Source organism: Ornithodoros turicata, chromosome 9 (genome assembly GCF_037126465.1).
Source record: "Ornithodoros turicata isolate Travis chromosome 9, ASM3712646v1, whole genome shotgun sequence".
Taxonomy (NCBI): domain Eukaryota; kingdom Metazoa; phylum Arthropoda; class Arachnida; order Ixodida; family Argasidae; genus Ornithodoros; species Ornithodoros turicata.
This window is the reverse complement of record NC_088209.1, coordinates 11,248,243-11,263,289: the sequence shown is the minus strand read 5'-3', so window position 1 is coordinate 11,263,289 and position 15,047 is coordinate 11,248,243. Positions and strand designations below refer to the sequence as shown.

Sequence of the window (15,047 nt, the reverse complement as noted above, 5' to 3'; positions counted from 1 at the left end):
TGAAGTCGTTTGACGATGTCTGAGGTCATCTGAAGTCACATCAAAACGTCTGAAGTCAATTGAAGTCACATCACCCGAAGTTATCTAAAGTCACCTGAAGCCTCCTGAAGGTGTCAGTAGTCACCTAAAATTACTCAATGTACTCAACGTCAATAGACGTCGGCTGGAATCACCTGAAGACGTGTAAAGTAATTTGAATCGTATGAGACGTTCCAGGTCACCTGCAGTCACTCACTTGGGCATCTGTAGGCATCAGCAGTCACCGTCTCCTGAAGGCGTCTGGAGTCACCTAAAGACGTCAGGAGCCCCCGAAGTCGCCTAAAGACGTCTGAGCTCACCTGAAGTCTCCCGAAAACGTCCGCTGCCACCTGAAGTTGTCTGAAGAGGCCTGAGGTCACATGACGGACGCCGATCACTATACTGAACTTTAACTGAAAAACTGAACTTTACAGCATAGCCCGCTCTTCGCTACCCATTGCCATGAATGATACACTTGTTCCAGCGGCATCTAACACCAGTGCCTGTGTGCTGAGTGTCACTGGAAACTACACTCTTAAAAATGAACTTCACCGCATAGCACGCTCCTAGCCAACCATTATCTCGAATGATATCGTTATCAGCCCTGATTTGTTGAAAACGGGAGGTGTACGCCCTTTTTGTGACACGTATGCGGTTCATAATTGTTACAAAAAAGGCGTACGCCTCCCGTTTTCAACAAATCAGGGCAGATAACGATATCATTCGAGATAATGGTTGGCTAGGAGCGTGCTATGTGGTGAAGTTCATTTTTAAGAGTGTAGTGCTGTAATGTACAGGGTGTTACCATATAAAAGTCTACCCGTGCTGCCAAGCCATACTCGCCAATTACTCAATGCAGGTGGCACATTGTGCGGTCTTCATACAAAGCCCGTGAGGACATTTAATCTTGGTAAATTTTGAAATGATTGATGCGCCGCAGCACGAAGTTATAACTATAGGCTTTCGACTGTTATCCGTTATCCGATAGACTCCAATAAACTCCGATTTTTCCAACGCCACGGAACGGCCTTAAGGTTTTTCTGGTTTCCTTCTTCCTTTGTCTGTCTTCTTCCACACCTAGTTTTCGACTTCGAACTGGGTAGTCTCCTTCAGGGTCGCTGAACGCATGAATGGCCCAAAAGGAGGATACTACACACGCTTGTCCCACCTGGTCCATGTATCCTAGAACCTAGTGACTCTACTTGACCCCGGGTACTGGACTAGTTTGGCACAGAACAGTTCTGTGTTCGTAGCAGCTGCTACTCATTTTACTCATTTTGAGTATGGGCACCATTCACAATTTGTGCAAATACGCTTGTTTGTACTTCAATAGCTCTTGGTATTAAAACATCAGTGCGTTACATCGTGTGGTCCGAGTCACTTTTGCACATATTTCCTTGCATTGTCTCTGCGATGACTGCTCCGCAATACTCCGAAATCGGCGCCGTTCATTTTTCAGACTTTGTTACCCTCCGAGAAACTCCGAATTTCCGAAAAGTTGAAAACTGCGATAAACAGCCTCCGAATTTTCCAAAAGGAAAACTCCGAAAACTCGGAACCCTAACTTAAACGTGCAATTCCCGTAGTCAAAACAATCAAGATGGCGGCGCTGAGAAGAGCAGTTCACATGCTCCTTCCCAGACGGCTACGTGTCGCATATCCTGCCAGCTAGATGAAACTGCAGTTTCCATTTCGCTTTCGTGTAGCTGTCGTATTTTGCTCAGAAGTAACTAACGTGAGGAACGAAAATGCCGACATACTCAGCAGACGACATTCAAAAGGGGGATGTCATCTGCTTACTGAAAGGCAGTGAAATAACATAACGCGGGGACTACTCTGCCTGTATGGACGGATGGATTGATTGCCAGAGCGACACGTCGTCGTCTGGGGAACTGTGTCACAACTGCGATCCACAACACCGCCATCGCGGCTGTTTAGACTATACTGGAATCTCACGTTTTGCGCTATAACTTCGCGTTACGGTGCTCACAGTCACTTCGATACTCACCATGATGGAATGTCCTTATGAGTTTTATACGTAGGCAATACATCGTACCACCTGCAGTGAGTAATTGGCGAGCACGGCATGCCGGCGCGGGTAGACTTTCTATAGGGTAACACCCTCTAGACCAGTGGTTCCCAAAATGTGGTCCGCGGACCCCCGGGGGTCCGCGAGAGTCTTCGTGGGGGTTCGCGACGATCGAAGACCGTCTTGGCGAGTGCTGATCACGTCATCTCTGAAGGGGACGATATTGATATATGACGATATAGTCAATACTAAAGAAGCCCGAAATATACTAACTTCTCATTTCCTGCATGCGGTGCCTTGTTTGTTTCTCCTTTTCTTTCTTCACATCCCATATTTATGTCAACATGAATCGTACTCAACGGTGGTCCTCGAATAGATTATCTGCGGTTTTTGGGGTCCGACACAACGAGAAGTGTGGGAAACGCTGCTCTAGATAGAGTACATATCTACACCGCATCACCGACATAAAGTCACACCGGGACTTTCTGTCTCCTGAGTGTACAAATGATCTCGCGTTACTTCTTTTTCGTCAGTTTCACACGCGACAGGCCTCCGCGTTCACCACGTGGTGGTCCAAAGCTTGTGCAAAACAGAAGACACGTGCTGGACAAAATGGCCGACAAGGAGGCGAGCGCGCACATCGAGCAGCGAATTGTCATGAAGTTTCTCGTGAATGAAGGCGTAAAGTCATCTGAAACTCACGGAAGACTTCAGGCTCAGTATGGCCACGATACACTTAGCAGCAGCAAAGCATTTGAGTGGTGCAAACGGTTCCGAGACGGCCGTACATGAGTGCAGGACGATGCCAGCAAGGGCAGCTCAGAGCCCAGTTTCAGAGTTCCTGAGATCATCCAACTTGTGGAGCGCCTGATCCTCAGGGACCGACGGATAACATGTCTCGAACTGGCTCGAAAGACGGACCTTTCTGTGGGAACGTTGAACACTATCATGAACACCTCCAATTTCGGAAAATTAGTGCCCGTTGGGTCCCGAGGCAGCTCTCCGTCTTTGACCGGCAGAGATGACTGGAAATCTCCCAAGAGCTAAGGTACCATTTCGACACTGAAGGACAGCGGTTCCATGATCGGATCTTCACGTGCGATGAAACATGGGTGCACCATTTCACTCCTGAGTCTAAACGCGCATCAAAGCAGTGGAAGCATCCGAGCTGACAAGCTCCCAAGAAGTTCCGAAGCAAACCGTCTGCGGGTAAGGTCATGGCCACGGTTTTCTGGGACAAGGCTGGCGTTGTTCATGTTGGTTTTCTGCCCAGTGGTACCACCATACCAATAATGCATATTACTGCCAGGTTCTCAGGGATGTGCATAAGCCGCTGAAGCAAAAGCGTCCGGGTCTCATCACCAAAGGAGTCCTCCTCCTACAGGACAATGCACGCCTGCATACCGCGCATCTCACGACACGGACTGGGAGTTGCTTCCACATTCCCCTTACAATCCAGACCTTGCCCCCAGCGATTTCCATATCTTCGGGCGACTGAAGGCGTTCCTTGGGGGCCGTTACTTCAGCTGCGACGACGGGTCAAGAATGCGGTCCGATCATGGCTACTACGCGCCGGTAAGGATCTCTACGCTGCTGGCATCCAAGCCTTCGTGAAACGCTGGGACAAGGGGATTAGTGCAGCTGGAGATTACGTCGAAAAATAAAACTAATTTCTCGCCTGTAAGTTCATCTTACTTTTGCGAAAAATGAAAAGTCCCGGTTTGACTTGAACACCCCTCGTATATACCACTGACGCATTAAAATCAGCTTTAAAAGAAAAAAGCTTGTTTCCAGCGGCATGGACGAACGCGTTCCGCATGTTGGTGGTAGCCATAAGGCCGTGCTGAAGACTGGGAGGTGGTTGGTTCGAGTCCTACCGCCGGCTGTGCTGTCTGAAGTGTTCCCTGATTTTTCCGAAGACTTTCCAGACGAATGTCGGCACAGTTCCCCCTGAAGTCGACCCAGGACGTATACTATCCCCCGCTGTCCTCCACTCTTTCCTGTTGTCTCAGTCTCTCCATCTGTCCGCATCTGTACGCCGCTCATAGCCACTAGTTGATTAACGGCACTAACACGCAATTAAAAACAAGGAGGAAATGATACACTCCTAAAAATTAACTTCACCACATAGCATGCTCATAACCAACCATCATGAGAGAACTGATGTTCTGAGTCTGGAACAACATAGAAGGGACAACCACATATTGACCCAATGAAACCCAATGAAACCCAATTGACCAATTTGTATTGTTGACTGATTGGATGAGTCACGGAATTCGTGAGCCCACACTCTTAAAAATGAACTTCACCGCATACCACGCTGCTAGCCAGCCGTCATCTCGAATGATATCGTTATCTGCCCTGATTTGTTGAGAACGAGAGGCGTACGCCTTTTTGTGACACTTATGCTGTTCATAATTGTCACAGAAAAGGCGTACGCCTCCCGTTTTCAACAAATCAGGGCAGATAACGATATCATTCCAGATTATGGTTGGCTAGGAGCGTGCTATGCGGTGAAGTTCATTTTTAAGAGTGTACAAGGGCTCAAGAAGATGTGGGATCCAGAAGATGTGGGTTCGAGTCCTACACTCTTAAAAATGAACTTCACCACATAGCACGCTCCTAGCCAACCAATATCCCGAATAACAACGTTCTCGCCCCCGATTTGTTGAAAACGAGAGGCGGAGCCTATTTTGTGCCCTACATAATGTACACAAAATAGGCTCCGCCTCTCGTTTTCAACAAATCGGAGGCGAGAACGTTGTCATTCGGGATGATGGTTGGTTAGGAGCGTGCTATGTGGTGAAGTTCATTTTTAAGAGTGTACAGCTGGCTAACCTTTTCAGTGACTTTCATCTTTCACCAACCATCATCCCGCGTGACACCGTTCTCTCCCCCGATTTGTTGAAAACGAGAGGCGTACGCCTTTTTGTGACACTTATGCAGAAACGTTCATTGTCACAAAAACGCGTATGCCCCGCGCCTTCCAAAAATAAAGAGTGATAAGGTATCACTCTGCCCAATGGTTGGCCTTCAGCGTGCTATGCGGTGAAGCTTTGTTTTAAGAGTGTCGGGCTATCATTTTCTTACACGGAAGGGAGAGGCGGGCGTACGCCTTCTTGTGTCAGTTTGGGCTTGCGCCTCCCTCTCTTTTCAATTGAGAAGCGATAACGCTATGACTCGTAGCAATGGTTCGCCCAAAACGTGAAATGCGGTGAAGTTCAGTTTTTTTTTTTTTCGTAGTTAAAAGAGCCTCCGAGAGATGGCGCCACCCCACCCGTAGTATCGAACCGAACGAAATGTTACTTTGGATGCATGCATATGAAATCGGAACTGTTCCTCTTTCTCGGTATGTATATGCCCTGCTGCGTCAGTTTCCATCAAAATTTGTTAACCAGTATCTTGTATATTAGTGACTACGCGTGCCTATAGGGACTGTGCGACAAACTGGTGGCGCCGCGATGCGGCCTCCGGAGAAAGTACCTTGCGTGATAGCCACCGGGTAGCCAGCTTTGTTTACATGTGAAGTGTGGGTATCTTTTTTTGCCACAGCATCGCTAACTGTGCCAGCACCTAAAAGAACTCTTCATTAGGGACCAGATGCTTCATTTCTCGTGATTTCTACGCTTCCAATACCACCGAGGTCACGAGACTCGCAGCGAATAGCGTTTGTGACGCGCGTTCGGTCATTGCATGAGGTGTGCACAACATGAGCGAATATATTCTATTTCTTTTGTTCTAGTTTCAATGAAACTGAATGAGGACCTGCAAAATGATCAATGATTTACAGTTGCCACTTTCGTGACGGTGAAACGCCGCTGGATACTATATCACCGTCAAATGCACCGACCAAACGGCAACCTATTTCGAGATAATGATTGAGGTGTTTCATCGCCAGTGCCCAGAGCCGATATTGCTCCCGGTATGGCGAGTCTCACAGTAAGAACAGAAGTTCTACGTTGTCCAAAAGGTTTAGTATTTACTCACCGACCATTTCACAGCTGTCGTCCCGCAAGCTTACGGCGGTAGCCGAGGTAAAAACTCATATACTTTCTTCTTTGAGGATCTCGTTAGAGTTATTGTATCTGAAGATACTGGAAAAACTGCAGTACAAGTTCAGGCAATAAGTTGTGACCCCACGTGTTTATTTGTATGGATAAAACGGACGCACGATGTAAATTTCAGTGACGAAGCTATGTGTGTGCAAAGACGACGAAAGGAATACAAGACTCAGTCAAAAACATGATATTACAAATGGCTGGAGTCAGAGAAATACACGTATATAGCCTTCGCTAGCAAGCCATTTTGTGAGGAGTCAAATAACCATCCTCTCGACGTATCACTTACAGGTGTTTTGACCGGGCAGACGCGAGTGGCTGTTCTGCTTCCGTACTGTTAGATGCATTATAAATACGGTGGTTTCTGTGCAGTTGGTCTCCATTCTCTTCGTTCGCGCCCCAGAAAGGTTCCAGATTATTTGCACTTCGAAAATTAGCCCTTCTAATTACGGAGGTCGCAACGCAAGCTACGGTTCCACTTGAGAATGCATAGAACGGGCGGCGTGGTATCACGTCGGATACGTCCAAGACCGCCACTGGCGGCGCTGTCGCGACGGAGCAGCGCGCCCCCTGTAGGTGTCGCACGGTCCCTATTGCGCAATGTCAAACACACACGCATAACGGCCTTCGTTTCGGCTTTCCGTGCTTCTACAGGGTTAGTCTACAGCAAACGCTACAGATTTCTATCGCATCGTAAAAATAGAAGACGGGGTTTGGCACAATCCAAACTTTGTTTACTGGTACACATTTGTCCGAAGGTTTATTGGATTTTTTAGCAATCGTTAGGATCATGTGAGAGAAAATTAAAAATCAAGCAAAAACTCCACCCACGCGAAATATATCCGTGGCATCGATTTTCCCACAAAACCACGTTGTCTTCCATGCGTCACGAATAATTTTTCTCCCTTTCTGAGAATTCGTCATCGGAAATTGGGCAGGCCGTATCGAATATAAAGCGACCCTACCTAAACGTTTATATTATACATGTAGGATAAGGTGGGGCAAGATGAGACACGGGGCAAGACGCTACATTTTTTTGCTCGACGCCGCCAGTCTCAGAGTGTTCCATGTGCTTGAAATTTTACTCATAGGTGGCTCTGCATGTCCGCTTTATTACGTGTGAGAATTGTCAGATTGGTTCATGCGTGGAAGAGAGAGAGAGAGAAAGAGAGAGAAAAAACAATTTCTTCTGCCTAGAATGTAAAGACCCGCGAAAAAGGCGCGATTTTCTGTAGTCCTTTTTCTTGTCCCTTGATGTTACAGCTGCGTTTCGCATGCTTATCTTGTCAATTTAAGTCCACACTCTATTTCTTAATTCATTCATCTAGACAGGTGCTAAATGTGGGCACGCTTGGTTATCCGGAGTTGCATAGAAAAAAATAATGCATCCGATGACATGCACGGGGCAAGACGGGACAATTTAGTGTGATTTAAATTTAATGCAATTTAAATTTAATGTAATTTAGGAACTGGTAAGTAAACTATTAGATGGCTTCACGCTTGTTCCTCAGAGATTTCTTTTTTGCATATTACCTAGGAGTTTACAGCAAAGCGAAGCGCGCGCAGTAGAGACACATCAGACTGGCGGTGCCTTGTTTGCAAAGGACGGTGAAGCAAAATAGCCCCGGGTTGTGTGATTTTATTGCGCATCATTTGGGTGGTGGGATCAAGGGGGTTGTGTAGGGGCCCACGAGCTTTACTTTGTGTGCTTGGATTAAACTAACTTTGTATAGTTCAGCCACGGCGCGTCTCATCTTGCTCCGAGGGTTGGGGCAAGATGTGACAAACTGCATTTTTGAATATCGCGTTCTGTGGTTATTGTAGAACAGCTACGTCCGTTCCTCATTTACAGGTTAGAAGCTCTAGACCGCTGAGAATGTGCCTACGAAAAATAAAAATTTCACATTGAATTACAAATTTCTGTCACATCTTGCCCCACCATACCCAATGCTGATGCGGAGCGTCGTCTGCTGCTGTCTCGCTGCTCCCAACACCGCAATTGGAGCGATTCGCTGCCAGTGGTACGAGTAGCAGCGCACAGGCCGTGCACACCGTCTATGACGATGCGACATGCCCATTCTGACCTTACGCACTAATCATCTTCTTCTGTATATGCTGGCACCATCGGTATGTAGTGAAATGAAGCGCACATAGGAGAAAATAGCTGCTATTGAGTGAGATGGGACATAGGAAATGCATGAGGCGAGATTTTGCATTACAGGACAACAACGGTCACAAAAGAAAAAATGAAAAAGAAGAAGAAGAAAATTCAACAAGACTGCAGACCTCAGAAGTCGGACCAGGCTACCAGTCTGCAAAATTTAGGGGATAGCTAAACACCTATCATCTATTTTTAGCATGCGACCGAGATGTGACACGTTCGCTAGACTAACCCAGTAAATTGTGACCGAGAATGCTCATTGCATTCGCCAGAAGCCCAATGGCATGGGTCCCCTCTTGGATTCGCGTTTGTCTTACGCACACATCTGTATGCAATATGTTAGACCGTCACTCTGATGTTTGATCAGAACATTATCTCGATTGGTGATCATTATGACAGCGTTGCGACAACAAGTCGGCCCAGGACGCACATTCTCCCAGGGCGTCGTTCGTGACGTTGCCCACCTCTGTGAGGAAGACAACGGCGAGTCCTTTCACCAGGTCCCCCAAACTCACCTCGGAAAAGCGTGCAACGAAGAAGGCCGCCACTAGATACCCCACTGTTGCCGTTCCGGATCACTTCAGCGCGCTAAGTTTAGCGGCAAAATGTTTTTGTTGTTTCTACGAATGAATCTAGTCTTTATATGTCCAAATAAAACGCGTACAACAACTTTTTGTGTCGTGTTTCACTTTTTGGTCCCGTTTTAAACGTGTTGCGCGACCGGAAGGATCTAGTGCACGGCTGCGTGCATCACATGGCGTACCTGTCGTACCAGGCGCCGCAGGCGCAGTCGTCAATTTCTCCTTCGGTGACTTGGCCTGGCTTGGATTGTGCTTCAACTGGATCTTTAGCGCGCTACAATCTAACGCAAGCCAACGTCTGGTAACAATGGGGTATCTAAGGGCGGCCTCCGGCATTGCACGCATCGGGATAGGAACAAATACGCGGGAAATACGCGGGAACGACCTTGGGGGACCTGCCTTTCACCATCGCCACCACTACCACTACGTACGGATCCATCAACATAGCCATCTTCTGGATGCCCGTGCCCAGGCGAACCTTAGCCATATGGTAGGGAACAAAAAAACACTGCGTAAAGAAAATAGTTTTCCGGGTACATGTAACCGACACGTAGGCACTCTGAAAACAGAACTTCTCCGCACAGCACGCCCTTCTCCGACCACTTGTGCACGCAAACTATACAGCACGCATTTTCATCAGCACCATCGTAGCAATTTCTGTGTAGGTTAATTTCCACAATAAAGGCGCGTGCTTTTTGTTATGGTGAGAGAACTGATGCTCTGAGGCTGGAACAACATAGAAGGGACAAATACATACAAAGCCTCAATTTGCCTAAGAAATTAACGATGCAAGTTGAAAGTCACTGAAAAGGTTAGCCAGCTGTAGGAGTCGAACCCACATCTTCTGGATTGCCGGTCCAGGGCTGCCGTCGAAGGCCGTACGGAAACATACCACTAAACTGCTCGACCCCCAGCGTCAACTTCCGCACTAAACTGCACTCGAATGGCGATTGCTCTCCTAAGACGGTCTCCCGCGCTTGTCAAGTCGTTTGAGGCGACTATTTGGAGCCTGTTAAACTGAGCCGGTCTGCGACAGCTTGAACTACACTATTAAAGATGAAGGGTGCAAGTCGCTGAAAAGGTTAGCCAGCTGTAGGACTCGAACCCACGTCTTCTGGATTACCAGCCCTACCAATTGAGCAAAGCTAACACGCCTTTTCAGCGACTTCCAGGGTGCGTCATCTGAAGGGACAAACCAGCCACTCTTTCTCACTCAATCTCCTTTCACTCTTACTTTTCTGCTCTCTCATACACACATTCATACGACGGGATCGACGCAGGCGGTTTGTTATGGTGTTTGCTGTTTTCATACGTCACGGCGTGACATCGCTGTTCCACAGCTACAGAGACATCGTTTGCCGCCCTGATAGCCACCGCACCGCCGACAAGGACTTGCGAGCACTTCGGCCTCGGAAAGTTCTATTCAGTTCCATTTACTCTCTGATTGTTTTACGAGCAAAAGCCTCGGTGAACCTTGATCTACCCTCGTATATATTAGTATTCCATCTGCTGCAACGCGTGGTGACCTGGATGGCGAATCCGCAGGTTCCACAAATCGTCATCAGTGCTGTTGACCACGTAAGGCCTTATTATTTGAGCAGAACACTGAGTACTTCGTAACTCATACGGTATTGTGACGACATTTCATATGAGAGTGCAAGTTTTCATCAGTAACCGCATGTAGTTGATAACAGCGTCTCGAACACAACTTTGGTAAAAGGCAATTCAACGTGTAGTTGTAACGAGAGAACAGAGACGTGGCAAGCGAGCTGGTGGTATAAATTCATAACTTGAGAACCCGAGACTGGGGGACGAAAGACGACAACACGGACAAGGTCTCGATTGTCAGGTCCCTCGGAGACATTGTCTGTGTTGTCGGTTTTTGTTCCCCAGTCTCGGGTTTTTAAGTGGTGGGTGAAATTGTAGTCAACACGAAGCACATGACGTATCGGTAGTACGTTATGCGCTGCCTTTATCCGCTGTCGTTAATCAATTCATATGCAGCACATATTGATTTTTGAGTCCGTTCATTATCACTGTAACGCAAGAGTAACTACGTAGCTACCAAGGGGTAACGAGAACGCGTTTCTTTTGTATTTTGCGTAATATTGCGTATTAAATATTACGTATTATTGCGTACTTGCGGGAAGGGTGCCCGCAGGCTTCTAGGACCTTTTAAACTTCTACCGGAAGCACAGCAGGGCAATGCAATTTCGAATACTGTTTACCGCTTGGGCTCCAATGGTACAACGAGCATAATGCAGTTGAAAGGGGCGATGCAGACGGCTTTAGGAATCTTACTTATTCCTACCCGAAGCACAGCTGTGCAACGTAATTTGAATCACTGTTTACCGCATTACTGCTAGTGGTGCAGCCGCTGCATGCTGTGTATTCCAGTTTAAAAGAGCGGTGCACACAGTTGTAGAAACGTCATTTAACTTCTTCAGGAGGCACAGGCGTGGAACGTAATTCGAATACCTATTGACGTTTACGGCGGCAGCAGAGTCCTTTAGAACGAACGAAACCTCTGCAATCATGGTACCAAAGACATATTATCCACGACTTATGCCGTGCCATTCATTCTACTAGTAGTGTAACAGAGGCCACAACAAGATTCGGAAAAGGTGGCAGTAGAGCGTCCTTTAAAACGGGCGAAACCTCTTTAATTATTGTGCCGGAGACATATAATGAGCATCTTCTCTCATGCCATTGTAATGGGATTGTAACAGAGGTGATAAAAATTTCGAAAACGGTGGCGGCGGAGCCTTTTAAAATGGGCAATCCCCTTCATCGTGGTGCTAAAGTCATATTGCGAACGACTTATGGTACCATTCCACTGCGATTGTAACACAGGCGACCGCAAAGTTCGAAACAACCGGAAGTAGAGCCCTTGAAGCGGGCGACACCCTCTGTATCGTGGAGCCAGAGACATATTGCGAACATGGTTCAACTCATTTTAGGGTCAACATCGCATCATAACCCACAATTCAATATCACACTCAACATAACAGCACATCATTACCCTTCATTAACATTAAGATCAACATCACATCGCTACCCATCATTCAACATCAAACTCAACATCACATCACATCGTTGCCCATCACTCAACATCAAACTCAACATCACATTGCATCACTGCCGATCACTCGACATGAAACTCAACATCACACCACATCATTGCTCATCACTAGCAGCATCAAACCCAACATCACATCACATCATTGTCCATCATTCAACATCAAACTCAAAATCACATCACATCATTGCCCATCACTCAACATCAAACTCAACATCACACCACATCATTGTCCATCACTCAACATCAAACTCAACATCACATCACATCATTGTCAATCGCTCAACATCAAACTCAACATCACATCATTGTTCATCACTCAACATCAAACTCAACATCACATCACATCATATTGCCCATCACTCAATATCACATCATTCTGAGTGATGTTACGGTGAATGATGTCGGTGATGGCCATCATGAGTGAATTCGAAGACCTACTATGCCCTCTACATGATTATAGGTCAGCAATGATGGCAAGTCGCAGAGGACACAGTCTCTTTGGGACTTTCTCAACCCGCAACCTCATTCCACAGCTTCGCGGATAAACTTAAGGAACATTCAGTGTGTGTAGCGTAAGTCAGTATAGTGAAGCGCTTTTGTCTTCGTCCACGGATGGCTACAAGGGCTAGGAGGCGATGCATGTGTTCAAGACGTGCGATGGTTGTGGGAAGTGAGACTTTGAGCTGAAGACCTGCGAGTGAATGTGGGATGTAATATGAAGGTTTCATGAGATGAAAGTGTGCGAACTTGCGCCGAAACTCTCACCAACGTCGAGGTGCGGTATAGTTTGGCACTCTTCACGCAATTAATTCGACATCCTATCATGGTGAGCCTCACAGTCCATCACATCAACGTCATAACCTATCACTCTGCGTCAGCATCATAACCCGACCCGTCATTGAACGTCAGCGTCATCGCCCATTACATCTGACTGTCTGTGATTCAACATAACGTCTCCCTTGATGTGATGATGAATGATGTCGGTAATGACGTAAGAGAGTCGGGCGACTCAAGGCTAAATCGTCGACGTGCCAATGATAAGACGTTCAGTTGACTTTTTCTTTCGTTCCTTTCTGCAGGTGTGGTTCAAGAACCGGCGCGCCAAGCAGCGAAAGAACCAGAAGCTTCGATTGTCTCCCTCGAAAAAGCCCGTTATCGTGAACAACAGCGAAGAAGCTGCAGAAGAAGATAGTACGCCTTCTGTATCGACACGTGATATCGCAGGTACGTCACAGGATCCGCTCTTGAAGAAGGAGCATTACATGATGACGGCATTTGACTGTTGGTGTTTCTAGGGCCAGATGTGAAGAAAGACAATCTCCTGCAGGAAAACAACGTTATTGGTGATAATCAACTTTCGATGGCAAGGAGCAATGCTAGCGAACACACAGGTGAGACATTCTTTTCATTAAATTTTCGCTACAAATACTAGCACCTTCTAGTGTTATTTCGGACCTGGGTTAAACTTGTATTAAGTGAACAATATAGCAACAACAGATACATGATGATAGCATGAGAAGGAAAAGGCTGAACCGATCAAACGTGTTTCCGTGAGCGTGACCCATGTCGTCAAACGTGAGAAAATCGAAGACGCCACCCGATGACAAGATGACCACGGAGAAAAAAAGTTCGTGTCGGATTGTGTCGCGGAACATATCACGTTAAGACACTTCCCAGTACGTGGCTTTGTACATCTGTAGCTGTTATAGTCGTTAACTACACTGCAAAATGTATACAGTAAAGCTGCAGACATGCCGTGTATGTTAACGGCGTAGTTTAACAGATTTCTGCCTGTGAACCCACCGGCGAGAAAAGTACCAAATTTGACAGAGAACGCATAATATTCTTAATTTGCTAGCGAAATTGACGTAAAAGGGCTGTTTCATTTCAGGCTTAGCGTTGTCCACAGGCAACACCTACAAAAAGGCACCCTGTATGTTATAAATGGTTCGTACAATGCAATTTCCTGGAGAGCAGCCATCTTGCTTGACGTCATCCGATGGCCGTTACAACACTGTTGGGGCATCGTGCCCGCGCCCAGTGATATTGCGCCGAAACCAATGTATAGCAATAAGGAACGTAACAGCTGGTTCCCCGCGACATGATCACGTCAAAGATTGCGCTGATAAGCGAAAATTGGCATATATATTTACCGATGTCTTTTCAAAGTATATTGCGGTGCGAAAGCGGCAAGACGTCGGAGAGCCTGCCCTGCACTCGAATTCGTTTTCCTAGCCTACGTCATCATGATGTTACTATCGCTGTGGCTTCCTTAGATGCAGAGGCAGTGCTTATTTCGAAAAATTCATTTTTAAAAATATGTAACCTGCTATCGAAAGTGGAATTTGGCCAGGTAAACTATGATACTATGACTCATACACATGTTTCCGGGTGCGACAGGATGAAGCCCCTTTATGAGCGTACTATGATACTTTGTGTATTCCTTATACTGTGCGTGTGTTTTCTTCCTAAACACAGAACCTGAGACCGTGGAACACACGGCTGCTCATTTGAGTAGGAACTACAGTGGAAGATCACCATCAACGTCTCATGCGATTCCTGTACCAACAACGAGCGCTCAACGTCCCTTGCACTTGCAGCCGTTCGCGTTTCCAGGTGCTGCCCATTCTTTCCCGTGCATTGCAGCGCCCAACGCCCTCTACTGGTGTACCAAGGCTGCTACTGCGTTTCCCAGAACCTCTACCAGCTGCAACACTACTACGAATGACTAGGCTTCAACAGTAAATGTCACGTTCCAGCAACCAGGTCCAAGAGTCTCTGGAACCTGGGATGTCTCTGCCGTTGCCTTCGTGGCCGTACTAGGGTTGTGAGGTGGCCACTGCAAGGCAGACCTCTTGTAAGGTTTTGTCGGCAAGGGAAGTGCGATGAATGTGTGGTTGCACGGGTGAAGTGAAGTGGCACTGCAAAAAAAAAAAAGAAATAAAAGTTTTTCGGTTGTATTACTGTATCAAGGTCCGAGATGAATGATTTGTGTTACGGTCATGACATCTGCCCCTTGACTGGAAAACATACGTACTATACATCTGGCGTATTCGAATACCTTGAAAGTTTACTCGGTATAAAGTATCAGACGCATTGATACATGAAGCAGCTTTCT

The 15,047-nt window shown here is 46.8% G+C and overlaps 1 protein-coding gene across 1 annotated transcript in view; it reads left to right on the top strand.

Annotated features, from left to right (window-relative positions):
• LOC135369392 (diencephalon/mesencephalon homeobox protein 1-like) overlaps nucleotides 1–14,819 on the top strand; it is a 76,730-nt gene extending 61,911 nt beyond the window's left edge. The window contains exons 3-5 of the mRNA XM_064602985.1: nucleotides 13,009–13,153; nucleotides 13,225–13,320; nucleotides 14,408–14,819. Of these exons, the coding sequence (XP_064459055.1) occupies nucleotides 13,009–13,153; nucleotides 13,225–13,320; nucleotides 14,408–14,661 (495 nt within the window). The 3' untranslated portion in view covers nucleotides 14,662–14,819. The remainder of the gene's footprint in view (nucleotides 1–13,008; nucleotides 13,154–13,224; nucleotides 13,321–14,407) is intronic.
• The last annotated feature ends 228 nt before the right edge of the window (nucleotides 14,820–15,047 follow it).